This window comes from Cetorhinus maximus, chromosome 1, assembly GCF_964194155.1.
Source record: "Cetorhinus maximus chromosome 1, sCetMax3.hap1.1, whole genome shotgun sequence".
Lineage (NCBI taxonomy): Eukaryota > Metazoa > Chordata > Chondrichthyes > Lamniformes > Cetorhinidae > Cetorhinus > Cetorhinus maximus.
The window spans coordinates 89,647,635-89,662,920 of NC_135879.1; the positions used below are offsets into that span (position 1 = coordinate 89,647,635).

The 15,286-nt window shown below is 43.9% G+C and overlaps 1 protein-coding gene across 1 annotated transcript in view; it reads left to right on the top strand.

The window, feature by feature from the left end:
- fras1 (Fraser extracellular matrix complex subunit 1) overlaps positions 1-15,286 on the top strand; it is a 562,738-nt gene that overhangs the window by 426,172 nt on the left and 121,280 nt on the right. Inside the window, exons 43-48 of the mRNA XM_078543632.1 lie at positions 284-437; positions 4,243-4,506; positions 5,456-5,644; positions 6,154-6,273; positions 7,294-7,473; positions 10,483-10,607. Of these exons, the coding sequence (XP_078399758.1) occupies positions 284-437; positions 4,243-4,506; positions 5,456-5,644; positions 6,154-6,273; positions 7,294-7,473; positions 10,483-10,607 (1,032 nt within the window). The remainder of the gene's footprint in view (positions 1-283; positions 438-4,242; positions 4,507-5,455; positions 5,645-6,153; positions 6,274-7,293; positions 7,474-10,482; positions 10,608-15,286) is intronic.

Consider the following 15,286-nt stretch of genomic DNA (forward strand, 5'->3'; position numbering starts at 1 on the left):
GACGTCGGGACGCACGCCCAACGTCACCCCGCGTGATTTTATGCCTCGGTGATGGGGCCCCACCCCCGCTCGTTGAGCCGAAGATTCAATCCTAGGACCTCTAAACTGAGGTTAACTGTTATAACATATAGTAAATTTTTCATCCTTTTTCAGCATTCCTATTTGTTTTATATTGTGTGTGCAAGTCAGTTGTTGCCCACTGTTAATACTGTAGAAATTATTCTACACATACATATTATCAAAAGGTCTGAAATAAATTTGTTTTCCCTCTTTCTCTCACCAGCCAAAGAATGATGAACCACCCAAAATGAATGTCGAAGCTGTGCAAGTAAAGGAAGGAGCTGGCGTAGTGATTAGAAACACCTCCCTTACTCTCCAAGACCTGGACACACCAGAGAATGAACTGGTTTTAAGAGTGACCAAAAAACCCAGCCATGGTAAGTCTATGGGCAGATCTTAATAAGAGATTTGACGGGGCATTTGCAAGTTGAATCACTGGGGAGGTCTTGGCTAAAGGTACCCAGTCAAGCAACGTCTTAGCTTTAAAATTATGGCCAAGCATCAGAATTTTATCAAAAGGTAAGTAATCCCTCTGCCAGGGCTGAAAGTGGGACCTGACCCTGCAAGTGTGTCGGCGGGACCCTGGGTGGCATTTTATCAGTGGCGGCCAATTCAGAGGCTGGACTGTCGAGTTGAGGACGATGGCCCGCCTTGTGAACCTGCTGGCCCAAACAGCGCCATTAATAGAGTCAGCCATTGCTGAGGTTGCAGGAAGAAGGAGAGGGCATCACCATGCTGAAGCACCCTCAGAGCCGAGGTAAGTTTTATTTTATTCACCATGCCAGGGCGAGACAGGCCCTGATGATCAGGAAGTGGACCTTCCAGCGGCAGCACTGTAGCCATGAGGCGGCCATTGCAGCTGGGAGCCCCTCTGTGGGCCATGGGGAGCGGCCGCAAAGGGGGGACCCTCCCCCCAAACCCCAGGAACCAGCTGGGAGGTTGCCCGAGTTTACTTGACCCTTCCTCAAAGCAGTGGCAGCCCCTCACTACATGCTTTCACTAAAGTCTACACTTTTATTCTTTTTTCTGCAAACCCTCCCTAAATTACTTTGTAATGACCTAAATGAGTTGAATGCACCTTCGTTCTATTTATCAATTTTTTCCCCTCCCCGTCTACCTTCTCCTGAAGGTGTTGAATCCTTGGTGAAGTATGACTCAACAGCTGATGGATTCTTCTGGTGTATTAGTGAAGTTGTTATTGTGAGGGTTAACAGTGAGTGCTACAGGTTGTTCAATTGTAGCGAACATCCTGTCCTCATATGGTGTATTTACCAGTAGGGTATGATGGGATGCAGGCCCTCTGTCACTTGTCTCTTTCCTAATCTGGGTTTGTTTGGCCAATTATACTTTCCCTATTGCTGCTCTGGATGTGACCAGTTAATTGAGCACACACTGAGAATCAAACCTGGGACCATCTTGGTCTCTATGGCTTAGGAATGGTACCTTTAACTCTTATTTCTTATCTTGTTATGTTTATTTCATATTTGAGTTACTTAACAAAGTTGCGTCCTTGAGATTATCGTTCCGACCATGACCTCTTGCTGTTGGATTTTTCTGGGAACTCTCATCTCCATTCAGGCTGTACATCTACCAATATCCACAAGCTGATTTGTGTCCCAGTTCTACAATCAGCAACTTTTTTTCTAAATTATTTATTTATTTTTCGCACCTCTTCCTCCCTCATAGACTTCCCAACCCTGACAGGATGAACCTCAGAGCTTCTCCCAGGCCTCAGCCACTGCTACTTTCTGGGTTGGTTCTGTCGGCAGAGTGAATTTGACTGCCTTTCTTGCCTGATACCCAGTCTTGGATAAGTCAAAACTTCCTCTAGCTCAACATCCGGTGTTCCAAAGCCATTGGGCAGAATTCCTGGCCCTGCGGAGGTGTATTTGGAGGTGGGACCGAGAGTAAATGATGAAAGTCACACATTGACTCAGCTCCCCAATGTGTTCCCGTCTCCAAGCAATCTTGCTGGAGACGGGCTCTAAGCAGCAGCTACCTGCCCAGCAGCAATGGGTAGCCAATTAGAGTAAAATTTAAGACCCACTTAGGGCCAAGGTGCAGGTGCTGCTGAGTTTCCCCCAGCATCTGAACAGCCCCCTGCTGAGTCGAGAGACCAGCAGCAACTGGAAGTGGCCCCCAAGCAGCAGGTTGAAGAGCCAGTGGTCGCTCATCTCACTGACCCCATTATTGAGTCACGTGAATCCAAAGTCTGCAGACTCGGTAATGACCATTCTTGTGGAGGAGTTTCCCCACCACACTGATGGCACCTAAAGTTGTGGGCCCTCTATATTTTCAAATTTTAGGCAGGCTTCTGAGGGTGGCTCCATTTTGCCTGAGTCCTTCAGCAGCATCCACCACCCAGTGGATCTGCCGCCTATCCTTTGCTGTGAGCCCTCTGGGCTTCCTGCCTAGGGAATCCATCTGTTGCCCTTAATTGAGCAACAAGCACAAAGGTGGCCTCTTAGTTGGCAACCTCCTGGAAGATTCCCCCATTGGCACACCTCAGACCCATGTGGGGGTCAGGACATGGAAATGGTCTCAGGGCCTGAAACATTTCAAAGTGCAGAATATTTCATATTGGGTGGAATCTTCCCAGTCCTGTGGAGGCACATTTTAAGGCAGGACTGCGAGCAAACTGCAGATTAGGGCTTCAGGTTGTCAGGCTGATGTTTTCCCCCATCTGAGCAATTTTGCTGGAGCAGTGTCTACCTGCCCGGCAGTGGTGGGTAATGATCAATTAAGATACTAATAAGGGAGATGGGGGGAGGGGACACTCCGCCAGGATCTTCCCAGCATCAGAGCGGACTCCCCCTGTGCCCAGTAGCTCCATGGGGGCAACCTCATAGCGGCAGGCTTAATGGACATCAGAGCTAGATGCTCCCAATGGCGAGGCCATGAGTAAGTAAGGCTGCGCTTGGAGCCCAAATAAATCCCACAGAGGGATTTCCCCAACACAAAAACAGAAACAGAAATACCTGGAAAAACTCAGCAGGTCTGGCAGCATTGGCGGAGAAGAGTACAGTTGACGTTTCGAGTCCTCATGACCCTTCAACAGAACAAGGATTTCCCCTTTGCTCTACAGACTTCGTTCCTCTTCATTTTTGAAACTTCATGCATGCTTTCGAGGGCACCTCCATTTGGAGGCACTCTCCTTTCTGCCTGAGCAGTGCCCACCTCTTCTGGCTGGCCATCCCCAGCTGTGGGCCCTCTGCACCTGTAGCCTCAGGAATCCATCAGCCTCCCTTAATTGGATAGCAGAGGTGGCCAGTTAGGAGGCCACCTCCAGGAAGATTACTCTGGAATACATACTGCTCAGGCTGAGTTGGGACCCAGAAATGGCCTTGATTCCTGAAAATAAACAATCACTAAAACGTTATCTGACTTTGCTGCAAACTCCATTACCTTGTCACTGATTCTGAACCAGGCTGCATGCAGTCGAGTGACCTATTCAACCCTGAGTTGAATTGCCTCTGCAATATTACCTATCTGCCCTCATATGTATATTCAGCACTTCAAACGTAGTCACCCTATCACTTGTATTTCTTGTCAACACCCCCATCCACCTCCTTCCTCCACAAACTCTGCAAACTTCATGTCCTCACTAATTTCCGTTCACTCTCCACTCCAGTCCATACTAACTCACATTGGCACTCTGTCCTCCAAATCTTCACATTTAAAATCCTCCTCCTCTTCCTATGGCAGAAGCCTCAGCTGCCTGGATCTAATCTCTGGAATTCTCTTAATTAACCCCACCGCCTCTTCAAAAACCTCAAATCCCATCTTTTCATCCAAGCAATTGATCACCCCTTTTATTTGCTCCTTTCCAGGGCTTGGTGGTCATTGTCTATACACCAATCTGTGTATCACCTTGGAACATTTTTCTTTATATTAAAGGTGTGATATTTTTGCTTGCTGTTACTTTCTAATAGTTGCATGAGTTCAGCCAGGAGTAATTAGTCTTTTTGTGTTTTTTGCTTGCCGATTTCCCATGACAGTATCTATAAAATTAGGAATAAATTGCATGAGGAATCGTAGGAATGCATCAAAATTCCACTGCCTCGTGGCATATATATGGGTTACTTCAACACTTTGTGCTACTGTAATGCCCTTAACATTTTTAAAAGCACGAAACACTTGCTGTTTGAGTAAATATTTATTTATTTTAATTGAATGTAACAGGCAAGCTACGGAAAAGGCAGTTTTATTCAGAGCCTCTGGAAAATGGCCGTGTACTGACACAAGGCTCCTCCTTCACGTACCAGGATGTGCTGGATGAACTAATTGTTTACACCCATGATGGGACAAACGTACAGTCCGATGAGTTCCGCTTCGCCTTTACAGATGGCCTGTATACAGAAAATGGGAAAATGGAGTTCTATGTGGAAAAGCAGAAGAACGAGGCCCCCAGATTAACAATTAACCGTGGCCTACAGTTCTCAGCAGGTAAGAATAAGAGTTCAAGTAACCTGGAAAACTCTTAATGGGTGAATTTCTATAAAAGTTCTCCCTCTTGTCTGCTGTAACTTTGGTGGAAAAGCTGCAGAAAGCTTGGACAAACAATGCTAGACCTGTTTTTTCAAGGTATTTTAAGCAGCTGTTTTATTTAAGTTATGGCAGATAAGCAGGAGAACCCCCTAGGAAAATTCGCACCATTAAACTCAAGATAGAAAAATATGGATCTTATCTAAAATAACATTGCCACAAGGATTCTGTCAGTCAACGGCAATAGAAAGGTGCTTTCACCTAGATCTGCAGATAGAGGTATGCAGGTAACAACAGGTGTGAACACAGAGCACTTATCATGCAACCTGATCCACCACTATTGGTGGTAGGGCAATAGTTTCTATTCTCAACCACTGTCCAGGAACCTCTGCCAGAAAGTTCATTTGTGAACATGGCTGTGAGCAGCTTTGGGCTCTATTGTGATGCTCTGATGTTGAATACCCTGCTAAATTCCCTGCCTTTGCTTACATGAACTTGGGGACTGCTGAGATCCTGGAACAATGCAAACATACTGCAGCAAGGAGTCTTCAGTAGGGGAGAAAATATATTAAAGTACCAACAAAAGAATAGTAAATCTCTAGCAATTCTATCTCAAACAGAAATAAGCTTATCATTGAAATGGATAATTGACTTGGAGTCTGTAGCATATTATTTTTTTCTAATGTATGTAGAAATGTAAGAACTAGTTCCATGCTTCTAAGGGAATTGTGCTCCCTTATAAGGACATCAAAGGGACACAATCCATGATTTTCCAATCATTAAAGCTAGACAATAGACTAGATACTACTGCAGATAATGGAACATTTTAATATACAATACAAAACAAAAAAGAGCTGTCAATTAGACAACTTCTGCTGATTTAATGAAGCAATCTCTCTTTTACATTTAGGCTCCGTATCAGTAATCACACAACAGCACCTGCAAGCTACAGATATTGATTCTGACGATGAAAAGCTTAAGTTTGTCATAACCAAAGACCCTACAGTCGGACGCTTGCAAATGTCTAAAAATGACAATTTAGTTCAAATTTCAATCAGGGGACCCATTAAAAGATTTACCCAAGCTGACATTAACAAAGGTAAGTCAGGCTTCAATACTGACAATACATAGTTGTTTAAGAAAATACTTAGCTATCTCAGGTTGAGAATTGACACTGCCAATAATTTGTTTTTTATTTTCTATGTTTCTATGGTAATATTGAATGCAAAATAAACCACACAGGGTATAATGTTTGCATTCATGGTACTCACAAGAAACTTGCCTGCCGACAGCACATAGCAAAAATTTAGGGACACGCTGTCCATGACTTTCTGACCATTTACTGCCTGAAATACTTATCGGCCTTCCAGACTACAGGAAAGTACTTTGTGTTGATGAGAATGGTCATTTGCATAAATCTCCTGAAAGAGAAACCTGACTGTTTTGTAGCATTGTAACTTGTTAACAATTTTAACAATTTGAATGATTTTAAAACATCGAAGAACTTAATTTAAATTTTTAAGGATTATGATAAAATAGTCAAAATCAAATTGAAACACTAAATAACAATTACTTTAACCATAAATCATTTATTTATCTGCATTACAGGATATGTAGAGTATCGTCATGAAAAGGGAGAGCCCGGTGGAAGTTTTGCTTTCAAGTTTGATGTTATTGATCCAGATGGAAATAAACTAATTGATCAGTCCTTCTTCATTAGTGTGCTGGGTAAGAGTGCCCTTATTCTTGTTATTAAAATCTGTTTCATGTTACCCTTAATTGTAAATTGTCACTGCTATAAACTTAAATGACCTCATTTAACACTTGTGCCATTTTGTAACATTGACAAAACATTAAGGCCTCAAAAATCCATGGTGGTGCACAACATGGCAAACTAATTCCAGCAGACTTTTTATGGTTGGCAAAAGTTCCTTCATTAGTTTACCAATGGAAAGTGCCCATGCCACAAGAGTTACAAGTAGTTCACCTGGCATTGGAAACGTGCTGCAAAGACCAGCAAGGATGACAGGGCTGGTGTGGCATTGCGTCCTCCTCAGAAGGAAGCTATAACTCTGAAAGGCAGATCACTCCAAAGTAAATGTTCAAGAAATTATAGAGGTTTCTTCAAAGGTTCAGGCCATGATCCTGGCCACGTTTCTATCAGAGATCCAGGCATTCTCCTGACCTTATGCCAGGTCCCTTTTAAGGCTAGGAAAGTGGGAACTCCTGAGGGAGACAGTACCAAAATTTTGGCAGCCACAGGCACTGTCAGTGCTAGAGGGCACCCACATGTTAAGATTGTAACCTGCGGGTTTATCGGCCTGTGGTAAAGTGGAGTACCATGTACCTTTAAGAGAATGCAAGCGGACTAACCATGCGACAGTACTGACCAATCACTGTACAGCTCGGGCTATTGTTTAACTGTAAACCTAGATCTGGAGGTGATTGTGGGAACATGCAAGGATTTAGTGCTCTGCCTTCTGTTGCAATAAACAATCATAGTTTGTTCTTATGTCAGTCTCTCTCCATTATTGATAGCGAGCATCATCTAACAAGTGTATATGAAGGCGTGCAATTCAAAGTTTACTCAACTAGTGAACTCATAGGCTCAAGACATAAAACCGCCCTACATTTTATTAGTGAAATTAAACTTCACAATTGGAACCTTCCCTGATCATATTTACGTTAAGCAATGTAACCACTCTACTTTTCTGGTTATTAAAGCAAATTTGTGTTTTCAATTTGCAGAAGATAAGCTTCCACCATCCATCGTAGTTAATAAAGGCTTGGTGCTGGAAGAAAACACAGTGAAAAAAATAACGACCCTTCAGCTGTCAGCTACTGACCAGGATAGCGAGCCTGGCGAACTGATGTACAGGTTAACCAAACAACCGCAGTTGGGTCATATTGAGCATGCTGCTTCCCCAGGTAAAAAGAACAAAGAGAATTTAACTCTTGAGTTACTTCTAGCTCTAAAGGAGCGACAGCTCACTTATCATGATACTGAAATGGATACCAGTGTAATAAAACTATTCAAACGACCGGACTAATTTTAATTTTGCAATATTTAATCAGACAAAGTCTACCTGCAACCTTTAAATTGGGTGACAGTGCACCCCTTGATTTAAGTTAGAACCTGAATAAGGAATCCTGGATTTAACTAAGACTATCTGCAAGATGGATCTCCATGTTTAAAACATTTAACTTGCCTGTTTTCTTCCTTCCGTGGCTCCCATTCCTTTGGAAGTGAGAGAGTAATTGACCACCAGCAGCAATCATTTTTTAAAATTCATTTTGTGGGATTTTGCCATTGTTGGCTAGGCCAGCAGTTATTGCCCATCCCTAATTGCCCTTGACAAGGTGGTGGTGAGATGCCTTCTTTAACCGCTGCAGCCCCTGTGGTGTAGATGCTCCCACAGTGCTGTTAGGGAGGGAGTTCCAGGGTTTTAACCCAGCGACAGTGAAGGGATGGCGATATATTTCCAAGTCAGAATAGTGAGTGGCTTGGAGGGGAACTTCCAGGTGGTGGTGTTCCCATCTATTTGCTGTCCTTGTCCTTCTAGATGGTCGTGGTCATGGGTTTGGACGGTGGTGTCTAAAGAGTATTAGTGAGTTCCTGCAGTGCATCTGTAGATGGTACACACTGTGGCCACTGTGCGTCACTGGTGGAGGGGTTGAATGTTTGTGGATGGCGTGCCAATAAAGCTGGCTGCTTTCTCAAGCTTCTTAAATGTTGTTGGAGCTGCAGTCATCAAGGCAAGTGAAGAATATTTCATCACCCCCTACACCTCAACCCCCTCCCATAGCACCTTCCCATGCAACCACGGAAGGTGCAACACCTGCCCCTTTACTTCCCCCCCTCCTCACCATCCAAGGGCCCAAACACTCCTTTCAAGTGAAGCAGTGCTTCACTTGCACTTCCCTCAATTTAGTCTACTGCATTCGCTGCTCCCAATGTGGTTTCCTCTACATTGGAGAGACCAAACGCAGACTGGGTGACCACTTTGCGGAACACCTTCAGTCTGTCCGCAAGCATGACCCAGACCTCCCTGTCGCTTGCCATTTCAACACACCACCCTGCTGTCATGCCCACATGTCCATCCTTGGCCTGCTGCAATGTTCCAGTGAAGCTCAACGCAAACTGGAGGAACAGCACTTCATCTTCTGACTAGGCACTTTATAGTCTTCCGGACTTAATATTGAGTTCAACAATTTCAGATCATGAACTCTCTCCTCCTTCCCCACCTCCTTTCTGATCCCCCTTTTTCCAATAATTTATAATTTTTTTACAACTATATTTTTTTCTTTTCCCTCCTAATTTTAAATTTATTTCGATCTATTGTTTCATCTCCACCTTTTAGCCCATTTCGATCCCTTCCCCCCACCCCACCCACACTAGGGCCATCTGCCACTAGATTGCTTCCCTTAATGTCCCCATTAGCACATCCTTTAGATAATATCACTGCCATCAACACCCCTTTGTCCTTTTGTCCATGACATCTTTGGCAGTCTCTTCTTGGCCTTCACCTATCACTGGCCCCCTATCGAGCTCTCCTGTCCCACCCCCTTCTACCAGCTCATATTTCATCTCATTTCTATATGTCTTAGTTCTGATGAAGGGTCATACGGACTCGAAATGTCAACTGTATCCCTCTCCGCAGATGCTGTCAGACCTGCTGAGTTTTTCCAGGTATTTTTGTTTTTGTTCTAGATTTCCAACATCCGCAATATTTTGCTTTTATATTTCATCACACTCCTGACTTGTGCCTTGTAGATAATGGACAGGTTTTGGGGAGTCAGGAGGTGAGTTACTCGCCGCAGGATTCCTAGCCCCTGACCTACTCTTGTAGCCACAGTATTTATATAGCTAGACAAGTTCAGTTTCTGGTAAATGGTAATCCCCAGGATGTTGATAATGGGGGAATTCAGCGATGGTAATGCCATTGAATGTCAAGGGGCGATGGTTAGATTCTCTCTTGTCATTGCCTGGCACATGTGTGGTGCAAATGTTATTTGCCACTTGTCAGCCCAAGCCTGGATATTGTCCATGTCTTCCTGAATTTAGACATGGACTGCTTTAGTATCTGTGGAGTCACGAATGGTGCTGAACACTGTGCAATCATCAGCAAACATCCTCACTTCTGATCTTATGATGAAGCAGCTGAAGATGTTTGGGCCTACAGCCAGTAAACTCATGTGACCCAGTAACACTGAACATTTAAAAAATGGACATATGAATATTTTAACCATAGCTTCTTTTAATTCTACGAGGGTTAAGTGAGCAATCCAGTTATGTTTTTTAGGAGTCATATTGTCCCCACTACACCATTTAGAGTGCTGACTTTAAGATGGAATTCTCTTTGTAAAATAATTGCAACTGTAATTGGTAAAATTAGCATTTTCAGAATCTTTTTTGTTTAGTTTTGTAGTTCTGAAACAGAAGCTTTGCAAATAATTCATTTATGGTTTGTCTTTCTCTCCCTAATTGTGATTCTGCTGTAGCTTTAGTCATTCTGCACCCTTCAATGTGTAAGTTACATCAAGGTGTAAGTCCTTTTTAGAGGACAGATTGTACAGTAAATTAATGTTAGATAATGAACCAGAGAGCAGAAATACTCAATGCCTAGTGATAAATAAAGAAGGTTTTGTATGGTTCTTTATCTTCATGTTTGGGAACTGTGCCAGGTCTAAACTGCTAAACTTGCTGCTGAAGCTAATAACATGAAGTGAAAATATGGTCCAGCTGATATCGTTCACACAGTCTCATATCAAATCAGCTGAAACTTGTGCCAAATCTTTGTGGTTAATGGGGGCAATTTTGCATTAAAAAATTACCAATCTGGTGAAATATTCCAAAAGTGTCTTTCATGTTATTTATACCACTTGACCTAGAATGTTCTACATTGCATTTTATTCCTGTTTTATTCTTTCCAAAAGGAACAAAGGTTAGCTATTTTACTCAGGCTGACCTTGCGGCCCGAAGCATTCAGTATGTACACACTAGTGATGAGGAAAAACATTCTGACGATTTCACTTTTTCAGTGTCCGATGGTGTCAATGAGGTACAGTAAAAGTTAATATTTATGGGAGCAGATAAACTACTGGTGTCAAGTTCAGACTGACAATTTGCATTCTAAAATGCTCCTTAGGGAGAACATGATGTTGCAAAGCATCATAGTTGAAGGAGGATGGCAAGCTGGTGAGAAGAATGGATGGCCGCATGATTAGGATGGGGAAGTAAAAGAGTATGTCTTTGGGACTGTATTTGAAAGCAGGAGGAGAAATGACAAGTTGCAGGGTCTTCCAGAGTACTGCAAGTGAATATGAAGCCACCCAGTGGTGGCCTGGTGTTAGAGAAGCAAAGGATGCTTACATTGATACAATGTTAAAGTGATCATAATGGTTGGATTGTGTTGGGTGAGGTCATGGAGGGATTTAAGAATTCAGAACAGATGTGGGAGATTAAGCTGAATGTGTGCTTGTACCTTACATCATGGTCTGTACCTCCTGACTTCTCCTGAGTTGACAGCTGGGAGCTTGATGGAGTCAAGATACATAGATGGTGGCAGAGACTAGAGGTTGGCTTTGGCTTTCCTAACATAAAACAAGAGGCAATTTTGCCTTATGTGGGCCTTGTGTCAGAAGGCAGTTGCAAAGTATGGCAACAACCTTTCAATAGGTGGAGAAGGCAGAGCTAAACATCAACAACACCATCAGATGTCACTGCTAAAAGGTAGCATATAAGTGACAAAAAGGTGAGCAAGAATGGAGCACCTTGGAAAATCTATGCACTCAAAGATGGAGATGTTGGCTTGCAAATCAAAAACAGAGAGATAGACTGCAGAGTAGCGATAATAGAGAAAGATGGAATGACCACCATGTTGAAGGCTGCAAAGAGGTCAAAGAGGATGAGGGAAGGTAAGAACCACAATCACGACAACTTTGTCCAGCATAGTCTCATTGCTTGCAATAAACAGAAGCCAGATGGAAATATGGAATGATGGGAGAGGTGGTAGCACAATTCCAAGGTAAAGACACATCATGGAAGTTTGACAGTTGTGGAACATGTTACTACTTCAGATACCTTCTCCCAACAGCTAAAACCATTTTCACTTCCACTGACACCCTCATTCTCACAGATCTTGGCTTTGCCTAGCTTTTATCTGTAAAATCTGTTCTCCAATGGGCCTTGGGTGCTAATTTTGTTTTTGGGCTTCCAGATATGTATAACCTTCCGGGCCTCCGCAGTGCCCAAACTCTGCAGGCTCAGAGCCCCACAGCCTCCTACTCATCCTTCATGCAGAAAATATATTTCAGACCTCAGCTATCACTCTTCATCCTGGCAACTTTTTTAGTCACCTTGAACCCTTTGTTCATTTAGCACTTTTGCCATGGTGGTAACCATGCCAACACTGCTTTTGCAGCCATGGGTCAACTTTTGTCTCCTCCTTTGACATATCACGATTTTAAAGCAGAACCCAACCTAGCTATTGAAATCATTTTTACTATTACTTTTTAGGCATTCTTTTTTGTGGGTACCCTGGCTTCTATCCTTTCCTGGTCCCAACAGCTGTAGCTCTTGGATTCAATCCTTCTGTCAGCTCTGGAACCCAACCAGCTGCCAGATCTAGGATCTAACCTGCTGCCAACTTTAGTACCCAACCTGCTGCGAGCTCTAGAGCCTCAGCTTCCCCTCTTACACATTTGGGTTTTCCAAAACCCCAGCTTCTTAACATCTCTCCAGACAACATCCTGGTGCTCTTAGACCTCACCTCTCACCCCCCCAAGTAGTCCTCGTTTCCTCTCAGGCCTCATTCCCCCATTCTCTCTCCTGTACGTTCCAACACCTTTTTGTGGGTACCAGCGCCGGCCCATCATAGAATCACAGTGCAGAAGAGGCCCTTCAGCCCATCGAGCCTGCACCGACACGTGAGAAACATCTGACCTACCTACCTAATCCCATTTACCAGCACTTGGCCCATAGCCTTGAATGTTATGACGTGCCAAGTGCTCATCCAGGTACTTTTTAAAGGATGTGAGGCAACCTGCCTCCACCACCCTCCCAGGCAGCACATTCCAGACCGTCACCACCCTCTGGGTAAAAATGCTTTTCCTCACACCCCCTCTAAACCTCCTGCCCCTCACCTTGAACTTGTGTCCCCTCGTGACTGACCCTTCAACTAAGGGGAACAGCTGCTCCCTATCCACCCTGTCCATGCCCCTCATAATCTTGTACACCTCGATCAGGTCGCCCCTCAGTCCTCTCTGCTCCAACGAAAACAACCTAAGTCTATCCAACCTCTCTTCATAACTTAAATGTTTCATCCCAGGCAACATCCTGGTGAATCTCCTCTGCACCCCTTCCAGTGCAATCACATCCTTCCTATAATGTGACCAGAACTGCACACAGTACTCCGGCTGTGGCCTCACCAAGGTTCTATACAACTCCAACATGACCTCCCTACTTTTGTAATCTATGCCTCGATTGATAAAGTCAAGCGCCCCATATGCCTTTTTCACCGCCCCACTAACATGCACCTCCGCCTTCAGAGATCTATGGACACACATGCCAAGATCCCTTTGTTTCTCAGAACTTCCTAGTGTCGTGCCGTTCATTAAATACTTTGTTGTCAAATTACTCCTTCCAAAGTATATCACCTCACACTTTTCAGGGTTAAATTCCATCTGCCACTTATCTGCCCATTTGACCATCCCGTCTATATTTTCCTGTCGCCCAAGACACTCAACCTCACTGTTAACCACCCGGCCAATCTTTGTATCATCTGCAAACTTACTAATCCTACCCCCACATAGTCATCTATGTTGTTCATATAAATGATGAATAATAGGGGACCCAGCACAGATCCCTGTGGTACACCACTGGACACTGACTTCCAGTCACTAAAGCATCCTTCTGTCATCACCCTCTGTCTCCTACAAATAAGCCAATTTTGAATCCACCTTATCAAATTGCCCCGTATCCCATGTGCATTTGCCTTCTTTATAAGTCTCCCATGTGGGACTTTGTCAAAGGCTGAAATCCATATAAACTACGTCAACTGCACTACCCTCATCTACACACCTGGTCGTCACCTCAAAAAATTCAGTCAAATTTGTTAAGCATGACCTCCCTCTGACAAAGCCATGCTGACTATCCCTGATCAAACCTTGCCTCTCCAAGTGGAGATAGATTCTCTCCTTCAGAATTTTCTCCACTGGTTTCCCTACCACTGACGTGAGACTCACTGGTCTGTAGTTCCCTGGCTTATCTCTACAACCCTTCTTAAATAGCGGAACCACATTAGCTGTTCTCCAGTCCTCTGACACATCCTCCTTGGCCAGAGAGGAATTAAAAATTTGGGTCAGAGCCCCTACAATCTCCTCTTTTGCCTCCCTCAGCAGTCTGGTACACAAATCATCTGGATCTGGAGATTTGTCGACTTTTAAGCCTGCCAACACCTCCACTACCTTGTCACTCCCTGTATCAATTTGCTCAAGAACCTCGCAGTCTCGCTCCCCGAGTTCAATGCCTTCATCCCCATTCTCTTGGGTGAAGACGGACGTGAAGTATTCATTCAACACTCTAGCGATGTCCTCTAGCTCCACCCATAGATTGCCCCCTTGGTCCCTTATGGGCCCTACTCTTTCCCTGGTTATCCTCTTCCCATTGATATACTTATAGAATATTTTGGGATTTTCCCTACTTTTACCAGCCAGAGCTTTCTCATATCCCCTCTTTGCTCTCCTAATTGCTTTCTTAAGCTCCACCCTGCACTGTCTGTACTCCACTAATGCCTCTGCTGATTTGCTTCCCTTGTACCTGCAAAAAGCCTCTATTTTCCTTCTCATCGTAACCTGAATATCTCTGGTCATCCATGGTTCTCTGGGCTTGTTACTCCTTCCTCTCACCCTTGAGGGAACGTGTTGAGCCTGTACCCTCCCCATTTCCTTTTTGAACACCCCCCACTGTTCCTCTGTAGATTTCCCCACAAGTAACTGTTCTCAGTCTACCTTGGCCAGATCCTGCCTTATTTTACTAAAATCCACTCTTCCCCAATCCAAAACATTTTTTTGCAACTTGTTGATTTCTTTGTCCATAACAAACTTAAACTATACCATGTTGTGGTCGCTATCACTAAAATGCTCTCCCACCACCACCTCAGCCACCTGTTTGGCTTCATTCCCCAGAATTAGGTCTAGCAATGCACCGTCCCTTGTTGGACCCTCTACATATTGACCTAAAAAGTTCTCCTGTACACATTTCAAGAAACCCACTTCATCCAAGCCCTTAACGCTATGTCTATCCCAATTAATATTGGGAAAGTTGAAATCATCTAATATAATTACCCTATTGTTATTGTTTTTAGACCTCCACAAATTGTGCACATATTTGCTCCTCAATTTCCCGCTGACTATCTGGGGGTTTATAATAAACACCTAATAATGTGGTTGCCCCTTTTTTATTCCTAAGCTGTACCCACAAAGCTTCATTCGATGCCCCCTCCAAGATATCATCTCTCCTTACTGCAGTAACGGACTCCTTAACTAATAATGCAACGCCTCCTCCTCTTTTACCCCCTCCCCTGTCTCGCCTGAAGATTCTATATCCCGGAATGTTGAGCTGCCTATACTGCCCCTCCCTCAACCACGTCTTTGTGATGGCTACCAGATCGCAATTCCACGTGTCAATCCTCACCCTTAACTCATCCGTTTTACCTGTAATACTCCTTGCATTAAAGTA